Source organism: Protopterus annectens, chromosome 9.part0 (assembly GCF_019279795.1).
Source record: "Protopterus annectens isolate FY-2018-M chromosome 9.part0, PAN1.0, whole genome shotgun sequence".
NCBI lineage: Eukaryota > Metazoa > Chordata > Ceratodontiformes > Protopteridae > Protopterus > Protopterus annectens.
Window position 1 is genome coordinate 983,100,451 of NC_056743.1, and position 16,194 is coordinate 983,116,644.

The window sequence follows — 16,194 nt, forward strand, 5'->3', positions numbered from 1 at the left end:
CCCCCACCACACAGTATTTTACACTTCTTAAATTAATTAATCGTTAAACGACGAGCGCTTTTGGAAAAACCTTTATTCGCCAACTATTAAGTGCACTATACAGTAAAGGCATACTGTCTGCTCGGACATGAAAAACAGTGCACACTCAAGGAGCGATACCCCCCCCCCCAATTCAAGAGCAAGTATAAAGGTACAGTTCATTATCAGCTACATACAAACAGAAAAAGACAGTGCATGAGTAAAACAAAAGTGTCAGGGCAACAGAAAAGCATTCCAAACTAAGAGATAAAAAAGCAAAAGGAACGTGAACCTTTTTAAAGGAGTAAAATAAAATGGCAGAGTACAACAGTAAGGAAAATGGAAAAGGTGTCATACTTCAAGTCCTTTATTCACAGAAACTGCGAACATTCCTTTACAAAATATGCCATTCCTACTCACGAAAGAACGACTGCGCCTCCTTAACAGGAATGACAGTCGCAGTTGCGTTTACTTTTTTGGTATGCTTTCAACAAATATGACCCGGACTGCTTGGAATGCTGTTTTCCTTAACTCTTTATCTCCAGCTTCCAGAAAGGAATGCGTTTCCATCACAAACCGCACTAACTAACAGGATGGGCGCTATGACCATATAAGGAAGTTAAGCCAGCCTGGTCTTCCATCTTGGGTCAGTAGTTACAAATCTGGGGAAAGCTGCCATGTTTAGCAAACCCGCAAACAGGGAGGAAAAGCTGCCTCGGGCGTATTCCAAGCCCCCCCCACCACACACACACACACACACACACACACACACACACACAAAGAGGGAGTCACGAGCAACGTAACGGAAAACAAACCTATTTTAATCTTTGAAGATTGAATCATTCTAACCTTGCGGTACTATCGGTCAATGAAAACTATTTAAAAACAAAATTCACACCAAGACACGCAACCTTTATCTTTAAGCATTTGCGGAAATTGTTGCTTTTGACAGGTGGTCTCAAAAATTCATAGTAGATTTTAAAATGTAGATCTAAAGCCTACTTTACCAAAAGGAAAATGTAAACAGTGACAAAGCCATGCAAACCCACTGGCGTGATACTAATGCAGACGGACTGAAACACCGGTGCAGTGAGGCCAGACTTCCTCACCTCAAATGCATTTGGCAAGATTCTCAAACTTGACATCACTAACAAATTCTTCATCTGGGATTAATTAGCAGTCAACAGAACATGCATCCACCCATCAAACTAGGAGCATGCAGTTTCAACAGAGCAGAGGAGGCACAATCGGACACACTAAGACCGTTATTGTTGTAGTAAAAATATGTATCATTAATTAGACCGCAATGTCTTAAGTGTCAGTCCAGAAAATAAACGTTATTAATAAACTCAAACTGCAAAACACAGCAAAGGCTACTACACCACTGTTTTATAAATAACACTTTATTTTAATACAGACACACGTATCTAAAATAATTAGTACCTACACAGAGTTATTTGGGTAAACATAAATGAGTATCTGATGCTTTCAAGTCAATCCTAAACATTCTAGCACTTACCATCTATTTGATCAGGTTTGAATTCAATCTAAAACAGACAGGTTAGAAGGAGAAATGAGAGATTACAATTGCAAAGAGAGGGGAGTTTAAGCTGCTTAATGACAAGCAGTCAGCTTTTACCTGAGCCTACATATGACATCTGTTACCAGTCCTACCTAATGCAGAATTTGCTTTTTTTTTTTTTAAACAGAAGCCTACATTAAGAACAGAATAATCATAAGTTTACTCACCAATGATCTGGTCTTCTGAAAAGTCAGTCTGTTTCAAAAGTAAAAAAAAAAATAGTACGTAAAAAGTTGTTGCCTGCGGAATGTACACACAACTTTATCAAATATCATCTCAAGCCCTGCCTAAAATTGAGGCAGGCACCCTGACATAAAACAAAATCTATAAGGGCACACGTCTCCAACTTTACATAATATACTTATGCCCCGGCCTATTTTAAGTAAAATTTATCCCAGTACTGTCAATTACTACATCCCAGAAAAAAGTGGAATACGAAACCATTTACATTTCAGCCAACTAAAGCCTGCTACTGGCCCAATCTGCTGCAAGAGTAATGCAGGCGATACCACCCGACCCGATATGCTAAAAGCTTGCGCTCATAGAGCCCCACAACGGAAAATATGTCAGGGTGCTGCACGTACTCTTACCAGATGAAATCCCCTCCATACATTAACGTACCATTTTAATTTCGGTGAGTGCGTCGCGTTATGCAGCCCCAGTCCTACACTACCAGCGATTTCTATTGATACTGCTGTCACCACCATCACAAGAAATGTCCAATCGTATGAGTGTAACGTCATCAGCCCAGTTTTTCGATCCGACCCCCGGGTGTAGCCACACCCCGCAAACCTAAAACACTTTGCAATGCGGTGGTGTTCTGAACGGTATAGAGCTCAGCTGTTTCCTAATTTTCACAGACATCCCTTATTTTGACTCAGATTTTAGCTCTGTGCCTCTTAATCCATCCGAAAACTTGTAACTTTTGGAGAAAATGTGATGAATTACCAGAATTATTATTAAGTATTATTTATTACCATAATACTTATGGTCATAAGTAATAACCGTAATTAGAGTACTACTAGACTTTTTTTACGTCAAAAAATGTATATTAATTCACATTCTCTTATTATGTAAATGTCGAGAGTTAATGGTATTAACATATCCCTCAACCTCGTAACACAAGAAATCTGAACAAGGCCTAAAATAATAGGAGTACAAAGCCCAAAATAGGGACAGATTTTACATATTGCTCTGCTCTTATAAACTTAGATAATTGATAAACTAACAGAATTTGTTAGATTAATTTTCTAAAGGATATGAAGTCTGTAACTCAAATGTATGTAATTATTAGTGACTTCAGTCCTCATTTATTTGACAGAAAAAAAACAACAAATTTTATAAGAGGTATTATTAATGTTTTAAAAGCGACCCTATTTTTCTCCGATTATTTCAGTATTTGCCCCAGTTCGGCTGAGATTTGTCCGTGATGCTTAACGGTAAGATTTGGGTTGACTGGCAAACGTTACATTGACGTTACTTTCTAGTGCCCACGAAGCTACTGCTTTGTAAGTTATCAAGGATTACAAAGGGAAAAGAAAGAAAGAAAAGGAATGCCGCGTTGATCCACTAATAGGAAAAACTAATATTTTGATTGTTGACGGCATAGCTTTCAGTGTGTACCTGGGAGGTATGTCCCTACTTTCACGTTTGATTTAACCTGTTCACATGATATACCACCGATCTTTGGAGGTGTGTACACAGGAAATCAGCTTACATGACCAACATATTAGTGACAACAATATTAATCATAGTTCTCAACTAATCAGGGAATAAATAGAACCAGGGACAAATGTAGAAATATCAGGGACACTTTTAAAATATTAATACTATTAACCGGAGACATTGACAGAATAACATAATGCGAATTAATATATATATTGTGAGGTAAAATAAGTCTGTAACTCAAATTATTGTCAGTATACGCTCAATGAAATTCACCACCTGTTCTCCAAAAGTCATCAGTTTTAAGAAGGATTTAAGAGGAACATGGCTAAAATTTGAGCCAAAATCAGAGACGTTCGTGAAAAAGGTATAATTCAGAGGCGTGATTAATTATGTATTTATTTATACGTTTGTTATTAAAAGAAATATGACCTACATTTTACATATCCCTTTTTAGAAGCAAAATACATTACTTTTTAAGGTAGAATTTCACAATGTCATTCATTAAAGTTTATACCTTTATGTCATATCTATGATAATATTCATATATTTTTGCATCATTTTGTCGCAATCACTTTTTACAAAAATGTGTTTTGAGTAGTATCCATCAATTTTGTTGGAAGTTGGATGATTTATGGCAAACCAGCTTTAAACTTTAGATTAATTAGAGTCCCCGATTTTTGGCTAGATGCACATATTTTCCAAGAGCCATTGTAGCTGTTTGTTTTCATTCTCTGCAGGTTCAAGGTATGGTGACTGATCATAGTTAATAGGGGTGGAAGGTGGGACAGATCTAAAAGCAAAGTCCATGGGGTCTCATAGCTTGGAACAATTCATCTCCAAAATGTAATATTACTTCTCATAATGTGGAACAAATGAGCAAAATGTGGATTGCTTATTAACAGCTCCTTCAGCTAGGAGTTCACAGTGTGATTAAATATGTTACTCTGTATTTATAAAACATTCTTTAAATAAATTAATATGATTTAGTGTAATTTACCATGGATAGTAGTTACAAAAACAAAACTGAATGTGTGGCAGATCCCTTCAATGTGAAAAAGCAAGACACATGGACATTTTAAGACTCAAAATGAGGACCATTCCTCACAATGAGGTACACTTGAGAGTGGGGCTTCACACAGACTTGATAAGTGATGGCCAAGATGGCAGTTCTTCTTTTTCCTCAGTTGTCACTATATTAATGTTTTTAGCAGTCATGGTTAATTTACAGATAGATGAAAGAATAAATACAGAATGTACTTGGGGGGTGCGTGGCGGATACAATTCTAGGGAGGGGGTGCGTGACAAACACATTTCTAGGTTCAGGGAAATAGCCAGAAATTTCTGCTTTATACACCAAACTCCTACAAACTCCTTTGCAGCACACCAGGCTCCTCTAAATTCCTATGTAGCTAATATACATAGCTGACTTTTTATGGTAAATAACTTAAATATACCATGAACAAACTGGAGCTGTAGAACATATGTAAACCAATTAAGTGTTGCAGAACATGTGCTAAAATAATTGTAGTAGAAGTCTTTTATTGTATAGCTAATATAGCAAGCATATATCATCCTGGGCACCATTATTTTGCTTGATGGTTCACTTGGTAACTTTTGATTTAATTTATTTGTTTGAAAGAAGAATAGTTGATGACCTTGTGCTTTGGAAACTGTGGCAGCACTGAAGTTACTTTGTCCACATGACTTCCACCCAAATAGTGCATGTCCGGGTGCAACCAGTTTTATGGCTGCCATCTAATGACCTTTGGAAAACGCTGTGTATAATGACCTATGGCAGTGTGTAACTCCAGTCTTGGAGTAGGGTTTTGTAAACAAGAGATACATTTTGTAGAGGTGTCTTTCCATCACTGATTAATTTCAGGAAATATATGGTGGAACATTTATAGCTACTGTATTTATATACTACTCTGTAGATTAACTCCTGGTGAAACATTTATAGCTACTGTATTTATATACTACTCTGTAGATTAACTCCTGAACTGCAGTGGTGGTGCTGCGGTAGCGTTGTTGCCTCCCAGTAAGAAGTTGTCTCGTTCGATTCTCAGCTAGAGCGTCCTCTGTGTGGAGACATGCGTGAATATGGCATACCTTTGTTGAAGGTTGTGCATCAGGGCCGGCAACTCGGCACGTAAAAATCTACTGCCAATCATTAGCGGACCGGAATTCCACTGTGGCGACCCCTAACTGAGAAAAGCCGAAAGACACCACAACTCTGTAGATTAACTCCTAATTCTTACTTTAAACTATGTTAAGAAAATATAACTTAACTGTTAACTCTTTTACTTTCCTGTGGTATTTCTATGCTAGTCAGTTTCCTACGTGTACATTTTGGGTCTGAATGAAATATTATGATATTTCCTTTAGGAATTAGCCTTCTTGCATATAACATCACTTTATTCATCACGTTAAGATTTGCCTGACATGGTGTTTGTTGCCCTTAATTCTTACCCCTCATAGGCCTTATTCTCTGGGCATTTGCAGCTCTTTTAATGTGCACTGTAATTAACATTTTCTCTGCTTTGTGGGGCCATAAACCTGTATTGTACTCTGTAGTCTCAGGCTGTAAACACCTAATACTAATAATAGCTTCTCATTCAGTCTTTTTTTCTAGCTAGTTTTTTAATCCACTTTAAGCACTGTTTTGCAGATGAAGAAATGACTTACTGTAGTATGTTCAAAACATGACAAAAAAAACAGAGAGTGCCACTGAAATAACATTTTATACACTGTGTTCAGAGACTATCAAAGTAAGCAGTAAGTGTTCTGCTTAATTCAGTGCTGTAGTATTGACTCTTGGGATTCCTGCCTATGGAACCCTAACAGCTGGCCCACATACTAGAGCTTTCACATTTTCCTTCCTGAGCCAACAGACACCTTTATATGGTCCATTACTCCCACAAACATTTCTACAAAAACTCTGTTGTAGAACTACCACTGGTGTCCTTGGATTCCAGCAAGGGGTCCAGTTTCAAGTGACTGGGAGAGCAGAATAGTTAGTTTGGAAAAAGACTTGTGTCTCATCTACCTCCGTCTTTAGAGGCCTGAATGGCTAGTCTCACATTAAAGTTCCAGGAGACTGTCCATGATCAGCTGTGACAAAAGGCCAAGGAGATAGATGATAAGGATGTCAGAAAGGAGCTGCTTAACCTATATAACCTAAGTTCCCAGGTTGGCAGCACTCCATGAAATAGTTATGGTGCTGTAGATGTATCATGCATGGCAGCTGCCATGAGGTCAGTGGGCTCAGTGGTTAGCATGACTCCTAAGATACTCCAGCATACTGATTGTCCCCTGGTATGGTTGCTGACATGAAGACTGTAGTGGTGTCTCAGAAACAGGTAGTGCCAGCCCACACATCCCTTACAGACCAGCATTCCATCTCTACTTTGCATCAAGAAGGACCTTGCGCGGCGGGTAGAACAAATCTCTCTGAATGTTAAAGTGCCCTTCAGAATGGAGTTGGGATCTCAGATTATCAAAACAGACTCCTCTGATTTAGTTTGGGGAGCCTACATGGAGGAGTTGAGACCCAGGGGATGTGGGACAAGAACTTCAGGGAAAAAGTACTTAAATATCAAACACTTGATGACAGTTGTTCTAAACTTAAGAGCATTCAAGAACAGTTGGCAACAGTGAACCCTGCTTATCATGACAAACAATTCCATGGTGATGTGGTATATAAACAAGCAAAGGCAGTTTAACCATGCAGATAAGGAAACTGGCACAGGCATCAGGGTTGACACCCAAGAGACAGTAAATTCTTTCTTAGAGCAACAGTTTGCCAGACTGTCTAAGCAGAACAAGTTAAGTCCCTAGCAAATATATGTCAATGAGTAAAGTCTTCTTGGATTTAGTCCATAAATGGGATATGACAAAAATAGACCTTTTTGCTTCTTCATAAAACAGACAATTGAGCAACTATTTCACCAGAATATCTAAAGGAGAGGCCTGAGCAACAGCTGCTTTCTCCATTCCCTGTATAGATCTATATCGGTATGCTTTTTCTTCCATTCTCTTAACCTTGAGAAATACCCAGAGTACTACAAAAAATTGTGTGGGGTGATGCTCTTGATAGCACCCTTTTGGCCTAGACAACATTGGTTCTTCCTCCTGCCGAGCCTAACAAGGGAAGAACTACATATGCTGTCTCAGCATGTAGACTTCCTAACCTGGAAAAGGGAATTGACCATTCATCCAGGTTTGCAGATTCTATGTCTGACAGTGTGGGTGATTTAGCACTTACCCCCTCCAGGTACATGCTTTCTGAGGATGTGCTTTACATGTTAAGAAAAGCCAGCAAACCCAGCACAAGAAAATCTTGTATAGCAAAGTGAAAAAGGTTTTCCCATTGGTGCCTAGACAGAGGACAGAACCCACTGTCAGCTAAGTTGTGCCAAGTCCTTACCTACCTTTCGGGCCTATTCAAAGCAAGAGTGTCTTATGTGTCTTATGCCTCTCTAAAGGTTCTTGTTTCAGCCGTCTCTGCATGTCTGCCCTTGGAACATCCCACCTTCCCCTAGTTGCCAAAGAAACAGTTCCTGAAAGGAGCTCTGCATATGGGACCACCTAAAAAAAAAAAAAAAAAAAAAAAAAGAGAGAGAGAGAGATTGCTTTCCCATGGGACCTTAATTTTATGTAAGAAAAGTGTACACTCTCTCCTTTTGAGCCACCTCTTTCCACTCCTAACAAACTTTTATCCTGGAAGAGTGCCATTTTCGTAGCATTGACCTTAGACAAGTGAATATCAGAACTGTAAGCTCTCATGTGCAGTGAACCATTCCAAGTGTTCCACAAGGGCAGAGTCACCCTGCATACAAACCCTTTCTTCCTGCCAAAAGTGGTTGCAGAATTGTCCCTAAATCAGGCTGTTCATTTACCGGTGTTTTACTCTCTCCATGGAGCAAAGGGGAAATAATTTTGCTACTCCTAGATGTCCACAAACAGCTGAGATTTTAGTTGGATATGGCAAAACAAATTAGAAAGTCTGGTCAACTCTTTTTAACCTTTGCAAAAGGGAGAGAAGGAATATTTGTCAGTAGGTAAGCTGTTTCCAAATGTATACCCCATTGGATTGCCTTTTGTAAGAACTGCTGTGGAAAATCAATTCCTGATAGATTAAGAGCTCATTCTACCAGGGTCAAAGCTACTACTACAGCCTTCCTTTGACAGGTTACAACACAGGTCACTCTAGAATCAGCTACCTTATTATGTTACCAGGCATTACAGTCTAAACACTATTTCCATAACTGAGGATGTTTTTTCTGTGGCCATATTGAAGGGCTTTGTAGTCCCTGATCCCACTACAGGCCAGCCATCCTATCTTCCATCAGCTGAGCTGTTATTTATTTTATTATTTTATAGTTATTATTTCATCCCCTAAACACATTGTGTTATTCTTTAAAATTTCCAATGTTAAACCTGCTTCTCAATCTTTTCTTCATACTCCTCTGATTTCCATTTTTCACATTATAAAATGTAGAGCTTCACATGGTGTCAAGTGTGTACATAGTATGTTTTTGTGACTAGTTTGTATTACCTTTGTGTTCCATTGTTAGTTGCAATTTACATTGTTGATACTATTATTTTGAATGTAACCTGTGCTGAGTCTGCAACTTGTCATAATGTGAACAGTCCTCTACCCTAGTAACCAAAATGCAAATAAATTAAAAAGCATTTATTTTCCTAATGTTAGGTATGGAATTTAAACTTTCAAATGTATGAATCATTACTGTCTTTTGATGAGTCCCTTTCTTATGTTACAGGATAGTAACAGACAGTTAAGATCAGCAAGCAGATTAGTTTCCTTCAGTTCCTTAAAAAGTAAAGAACTACATTAAGATCATCAGTGATTGCTCTTTGCTATGCAAACATTACATACAGTAAGTAAATGTAGGATATCAATAAATGTAAACATACTTGCCACTAACCAATGAGATGATAGCTTACCTGGCACTAAGCCAGTGGGATAATGGATAACCTGGGTATAGTCATATTGTTAGAAAATGGAACTGGGGCTTTTGTCACAACTGTTACCTCTAAGTTAATTGAAACTTGAATACATACTAATGAACCCCTGAACTAGCATTTGAAAAATAAAATAAATGCAGTTATAGCATAAAAGTAGATTGCTGGATTACTAGACAATGTAAGTGAGATTGTCAAACCTGGGGAAAAATAGGAGCTCACACACGGAGCATTAAAGATATTGCAATTGGAGCATCAAGAACATTGCAGTAATTGTAATGATATGTTTATTATACACAGAACAGAGTAAGAAAAATATGCTGTTTTTCTACATATGCTACATTTTCACTATGGGTAAGTAGTAATATGGTGCTCCAAAGTCCACAACCAACTAAAAACAGGTAATTTGTCATCTTCACTGCAACCAGCATCTATCCGTCCATCTACATCCCCTCTTTTTCTAATTTAGTATAGTGGAATGGTATACAGACTTCTAGCTTTTAAACTTATAAGATCTTTCACCAAAGATACTGTTCAGAAATACAATATGCATATTTACATGTATGTATACACCCAGATATGTGTATAGCATTGTAATCAAAATACATGTTGCTTGATTGACTGCACAGAATTATCCATATATATTAAACTGCCCCTTCCCCTTGGTATTTGAGCCATGGCTGAAAAGAATTTATGGTACAATGCACTTACTGGTTAACCCAATTAACAAACAGTTAATGAATGACTATATGAGCATATAAATAAAAGCTTTATCTATATAGATATTATATGTGTGCGTTTGTGTGTGTGTGTATATGTGTGTGTGTGTGTGTGTGTGTGTGTGTGTGTGTGTGTGTGTGTGCGTGTGTGTGTGTGTGTGTGTGTGTGTATATATATATATATATATATATATATATATATATATATATATATATATATATATATATGGGTTCCCTTTATAATTTCGAAATACTGAAATCCCGACTTTCAGTATTTCAAAATTATAATACCGAACCCCTGAAATTCCGAAACACCAGAAGTGCGAAATTCAAAAAACTGAAGTTCGGAGCTTCTGGTGTTCCGGTGTGTGAATGCATAGGTGTAAGTGTAGGTAAGTACGTATGAGTGTGTTGGTTAGGGGCTTTAGTGTATGTTAGCATGTGTTTTGGCTGTGATGTGTGTGTGCAAGGGGCTGTGAAATGTGTGTGTATGAGTTACTGTTTTGTGTGTGATTGTGCAATCTCAGGGTTAGTATATATAAGCGGGGGGTGGGGGCGCAGCCCACCTCATGGGGGGTGCAGGGGGGCTTGCCCCCCTGCTTGTCTGTAGTGTAGGATTGTTTGTTTGATTGTGGGGGGAGATTGTGTATATGTGTATGTGTGTGGTGTATTTGTACTGTAGGTTTGTGATTTTAAATTTCGCGGTTATGGGGTTTTGGTATTTAAAGGTTTTGGCTATAGAATTTCGAAATACTGAAATTCGGGATTTCAGTATTTCGGGATTCTATAGTGAACCCATATATATATATATATATATATATATATATATATATATATATATATATATATATTTATTTGTATTTACTTGCATTTATAACTAAGGTAGAACTTGTTATTCCATAATAAAAATAATAATAAAAAAATAAAAAACAGCAACATATAGCTGATGTAAAAACATTTCAAGAGAAACCAAACTGCAAAAGTCACATACTGAATCACCCTTACTGCTGAAGGTCACATACCCCAGAGGGAGAAGTATCAGTGCTTAACTACAGTAACCCAGGATTGCTTAATGAAATCAAGACTACCTTAGATGGCTGAATGTTTTATCCAGTGTTCTCCTCTTTGAAATCTTTTCAGGAATTCACAGATACATTTTTGTTCCTTGGGTGTTTTTTAGTCTTATTTATTTATTTTTATTTATTTATTGTATCTGGACACAGAATTTCCCACAGTTCTTCTGTCAAAGATCATTTCACCCTGATGGCGTCTGTGTCCATGGACACACATTCTTTGACTATTAAATACCCAAGTTTTAATGAAATCTCTTCTGCATTTATATTCAGCTCTCAGATAGATTAATTTTTGCTGATTAACAAGACTATCACCTCAGTCAGCCATAATTATAACTGTGCCAGGCATTTTTGCTGACATGCTGGTATTAAAAGATTTGTAAAAGTGCAGTAGCATGACATTTCAAATTCCCAGGTACCATCTCCCCCAAAAAAGTGGCAATATGACTTGTTAAAACAAAACATTCTCAGCTCTACATGGAGTAATATATTACAAAGGCAACATGGAATGTTCAAGATTCACAGCTAGTACCCAGGATCTAGAGGTAATGATTTTAAAATTCAGGACTCACATTACCAAGTCCAACATGTGGAGACCTAAAGGTTGAAAAAATGGGCTTACATGTACTAAGTCCAACATTTCTATTTCTCAGAATTTTTCCTTTTCTCAAGAGATACGGCAATCACATAGTTGGTATGTATACGTTCAGATGGTCTGGGAAGCTTAAACCCCTAAAAAGAAAAACTTAAGGAGAAGAGCAATATTCAATATTTGCTCTACTCCTATATTTGTGGTCATCTGGGGGGCTCTTAGGTCTCAGCAATATGAGTCTGGAGATTATACAATGAACAAATGGTAAAACTAGGTTGTGAGGTCTTTGATGTTAGCTATTATTTGTTCATTGTGTTCAGCTCTTAATAGAATAGTTAGACTGTACAAGGTACTTATGGATAGGCTAGGGCTGTACAGAAAACTTAAAGCCAGCCTAGCTGGCATGTAAGTCTTCACATATTCTGACTATCACAGGTGTATACTGCACAGAAAATTACTTTTTTGAGGTGCAGCAATCTTTAAGTTAATTTTATTAAACAAAGGGGTATAATAACAAGGGTGCCTTGCATGAGAAATGCTGGAGGCTTTGCCTTTTGCAAAAACATGAGTTTGAATTTGGCCGTAAAATGTTTTTCAGATTTAAGTTGATTTCAAGTGTATGTCACTCTTAGCTACATCATATTCGCCACAGATAGCAAAACATTCGTTTTGTGTATTTTACACCAAGCATGCATATTACTAGACAAAATTAGAAAGGGTTTATATATATATATATATATATATATATATATATATATATATATATATATATATAGTGTGTGTGTGTGTGTGTGTGTGTGTGGGTGTGTTATAACAGTGAATTTCCTTATATATAATGCTTCAGCACCAAAGTAACGTTCTGTGGCACTAATGTTAATTAACTTGTAAGGCTTGTTTGATTCTGATGGTAAAGACAATGCTCATAAATGAATTTTTACATGGCAAATGATTAGAACCATATGATAAAATGTGCTTATGGTATTTCTGATGCTACCATGAGGACCTCCACATGTGTTTGAACTCTCTGGAGGTGTGCTTTACTGGAATTGCAACTGGTATTGATAAGATTATGTGGCTCCCATTACTCCTGATGCTTTGCTTCCCAGGTCTCATTGTGACAGAAAGTAAACTATGTCCACAATGAAAGTGACATTTCGCCCATTAGTACCTCAATGTTCTAGAAACATTCCATTCTCAAAGAAATATATTTTTTAAAGTAATAACAGCAACAAAGAATACAGGAGAAGAGTGAATCTAACACAATGGTACAGAAGACATGCAACACCTCAAGCCGTTCAAATGACTATTGGCAACAACTTTGAAAACCTGCCTCATCCCAGTTTAAATAGGAAGAAAGTTCATCTCCTTTGCAAAATATTGGAGGAAAATAATTTTAGACAAACGGGTGCTAGAAATAATGTTAAAGGGTGTACAGTAGAGCTTTTCAGAACTGTAGGTCCCCGGATTAGACAACATTCTTCAAGTCAACATTAGGACTTAGATTTAGAATTAGTAAGGACTTTTCTAAAAAACAAAATTCTTATAGCACCTTTCCAAGAAGAGGGAGAGGGTTTTATTCAAGGTTCTTATCATTCTCTAAACCGGTAATAGTACAGTCTTATTCTGGATTAAATCCAGAGAACCAATACATTTTGGAAGCTTTAAATTCTGTTTCCTTAAAGGAAAACTCCGCCCCAAAAAGGAAAAAATATGTATTTTCGTCATCATATCTTGTGCTAACTAATGAATCAGAGCGACTCTAAGCTCTTGTCATATTTTAATATATTATACTCCAAAATGGCTTTGCTGGAGCCTCCTACACTGTGAATTTGATTTTTAGTGGAATCATCTTTTTCCTACAATACAATCTGAATTCCCTAATATTATACAGTTTAGTCATATTTTCAGCATTTACAGTGACGATATTGAGAAAGACTCTCAATGTATATGTGTGTGTATATATATATATATATATATATATATATATATATATATATATATATATATATATATATATATCATTCTGATCTGTGCTAATGCAAGCTACTAAATTCCTTACTTTTAAATTCCACCAGTATGAACGAAGTAAGTTGCAGATTTTTGTTAAGTATTCAAAACTGAATGCCTGGCTTGTATAGGTGTCCAAGTTGCAAAACAAATCTAACAACTGTCCTCATTTATCTGTGATTGTAGTTTTCCATACTCTCCTTAATTCTCCACAATTAGATGGCTAAAACCACCACTTCAGTGGTCAAAAATGGAGTACTTACCAGTCTGTTTATGTAATTATAGTGTTATTCAACCCTATTCTTTATGCAGCGATTTCTTCAACTGTTTAAGAAAGAAAAAACTGTATGCAACAATTAACAGTGAAAAATGCACAAGGAATGCTGTCTAGCTGTTGTCATGGAGGCTAATGTTGAGACAAATTCCTTGCTGAAGCACAACAAATTTCGAGTAGGAAAGAGAATGGCAGGATCTTCTTGATCTATTGCAGAGAAAACAGAATTGAAAAAAAAAAAGAAAGCTACTGAAGCATTTAATGGCACCATCTTACATCTAGATAGCATTCTAAGAAGAAAAAAATAACTGGGGTTAGGTTACCTATATCGGACAGTGGAAAGGTACTTTTATTATACAGAATTCAAGGATGGCCGCCTAGAGATAAAGAATGCTTACATTCATATTCCATAAGAAAAGTTTACTGGAAGTGTGTGAGATTCAAGATTACACAGCATGTTCAGGTTTAAAGGCCTTCAGTTTTGTCTGACATCAACATCCATAACATTCCCAAACCTTTTTGCTTTAGGTTTGCCCATTTAGAACATTCAAGTATTGCCAGTACATCTCTATCCGAATCACGCTCTTTTAATAACAGACTGAAAAGATCAGTGTAGCCAAGAACCTGCAGGTAGAGGAGTTGTTTCTTTACCTTTGGATCACAGTGAATCTGACCCACTCATAGCTAATCTTGCCTGATTCCCTTTCTCATACTTTTCATCTTTCTGACCTTAGGAATCAGGGACTTGTCTGATGAACATTGCACCCATTTTCTTTCTATAAATACAAGAGCTTAGAAGATAGAAGTTCAGATCACTAATCACACTTTGGGCTGTAGTCCCCTAGTTCCACTAACCTCATTGCATTACGGTAGAGGCACCTATAACATATAGGTGTGTTTCAATACTGGTTGTTAGCATGATATCAAGGTTACAATGTTCAGGAGTCAGACATGATATAGTATCCAATGGTCTCTGCTTGGGGGTCAGACATTTTATAACTAGTTTCACTCAATCACCCCTAAAATTGATTAAAAGACTATTGGTCACCTGATCTCAGCCATTACAGCCCTCTGACTTCTGTGTCATTACTTAATCTCAGGTTGTCAGTGTAGCAATCAGGCCTTCTTCTATGCCATCAGGTTAGCACAAAACCCAGTCCCTAGATGCCTTATTAAACTTTCTTGTACAGGAAGTGATTGAATAGGTGGCATATTTATATGAGAGACAGCAGGGAGGCACAATTATCTATCAAATGTTAATTCACAACATAACAGTTCAATGGGCTCTATTGTTCATGTTATTATGCATTTTGACTTTTTCAAAAGCCAAGATTTTCATGAGAAAGTCTTAGTAGGCACTGACTGAAAATCTAGATTGAGTTACAGACTCATACCTGATGCTAGTATTAGTGGTAGTAGTAAAAAAAAGTTTCTGTGGTGGGTAGAAATCTGTACGTGAGGCTTAAGGTCTGCCATTTATCCCTTCACATCTTACTGAGTGCATTGCAACAGACACTTTGATTTATGTCTAGGGAGGTCATTTATGGTCACTTTGCATAAAGCAGATGTGTACTCAGTCAAACCTACATTTTCACATCACTAGGAAAGAGATAAGTTGGTATTTCTAACTTTGAAGTTACTCATGGCATCTTTTTTTTCAGGCATGGTACAGATTAGAGCACACAATACTACAGTAATGTAGTACATCAAAAAGACTGGGGAGGGGGCACATGCCAGTCCTTTGCTCAGAGAAGCAGTGAACATTTGGGAAAAAGTACTTCTGAACAGCATATTCTTGAAAACAGAGTGTACCTATCAGGTCAGCACAGTATTTTCACAAGCATCTTTAACAAGAAGCTGAATTTGACCTATAAGTAGCAGCTAGAAGCTCACGTTTTCCTTCATATAACTTCAGCATTGGCTAGTAAGAGAATGCACAGGTACCAAAGGTTTAGTTTTAATTTCCCAGTGAAAAATTGGAAGAAAATGCCCTTTTATTGCTGTGGCCCATGGAGTTTCATTATACGCTTCTGTCATTTCCTTTAGCAGAAAGTACTCAAAGGAAAAAAAGGAAGGTCCACTAATTCTGCCAAGTCAATAATCTACTGGCTCAAATATCTTTGACTTGTATGATTATGTTACCTCTGCATGTATTCATCTTTGGCATAATGATATCCTTAAACCTCTTAACTCTATTTACGCTTACTGTACACTTTATGCTTTACATTTTCATAACTGTATTTATGCCTACTATATTAAACATTACTACGGTAAAA

At 37.1% G+C, this 16,194-nt stretch overlaps 1 protein-coding gene across 4 annotated transcripts in view; it reads right to left on the minus strand.

Moving 5' to 3' along the window:
• The window catches only part of LOC122811713 (myosin light polypeptide 6), a 262,424-nt gene that overhangs the window by 109,946 nt on the left and 136,284 nt on the right, over positions 1-16,194 (minus strand). For 2 of the 4 annotated variants that reach the window (XM_044083740.1, XM_044083739.1), the window contains exon 2: positions 1,538-1,565. In XM_044083740.1, the coding sequence (XP_043939675.1) occupies positions 1,538-1,565 (28 nt within the window). Of the gene's footprint in view, positions 1-1,537; positions 1,566-1,767; positions 1,796-2,190; positions 2,359-16,194 lie in introns of those variants that run through there. The other 2 variants (XM_044083741.1, XM_044083742.1) reach the window with 2 other exon arrangements.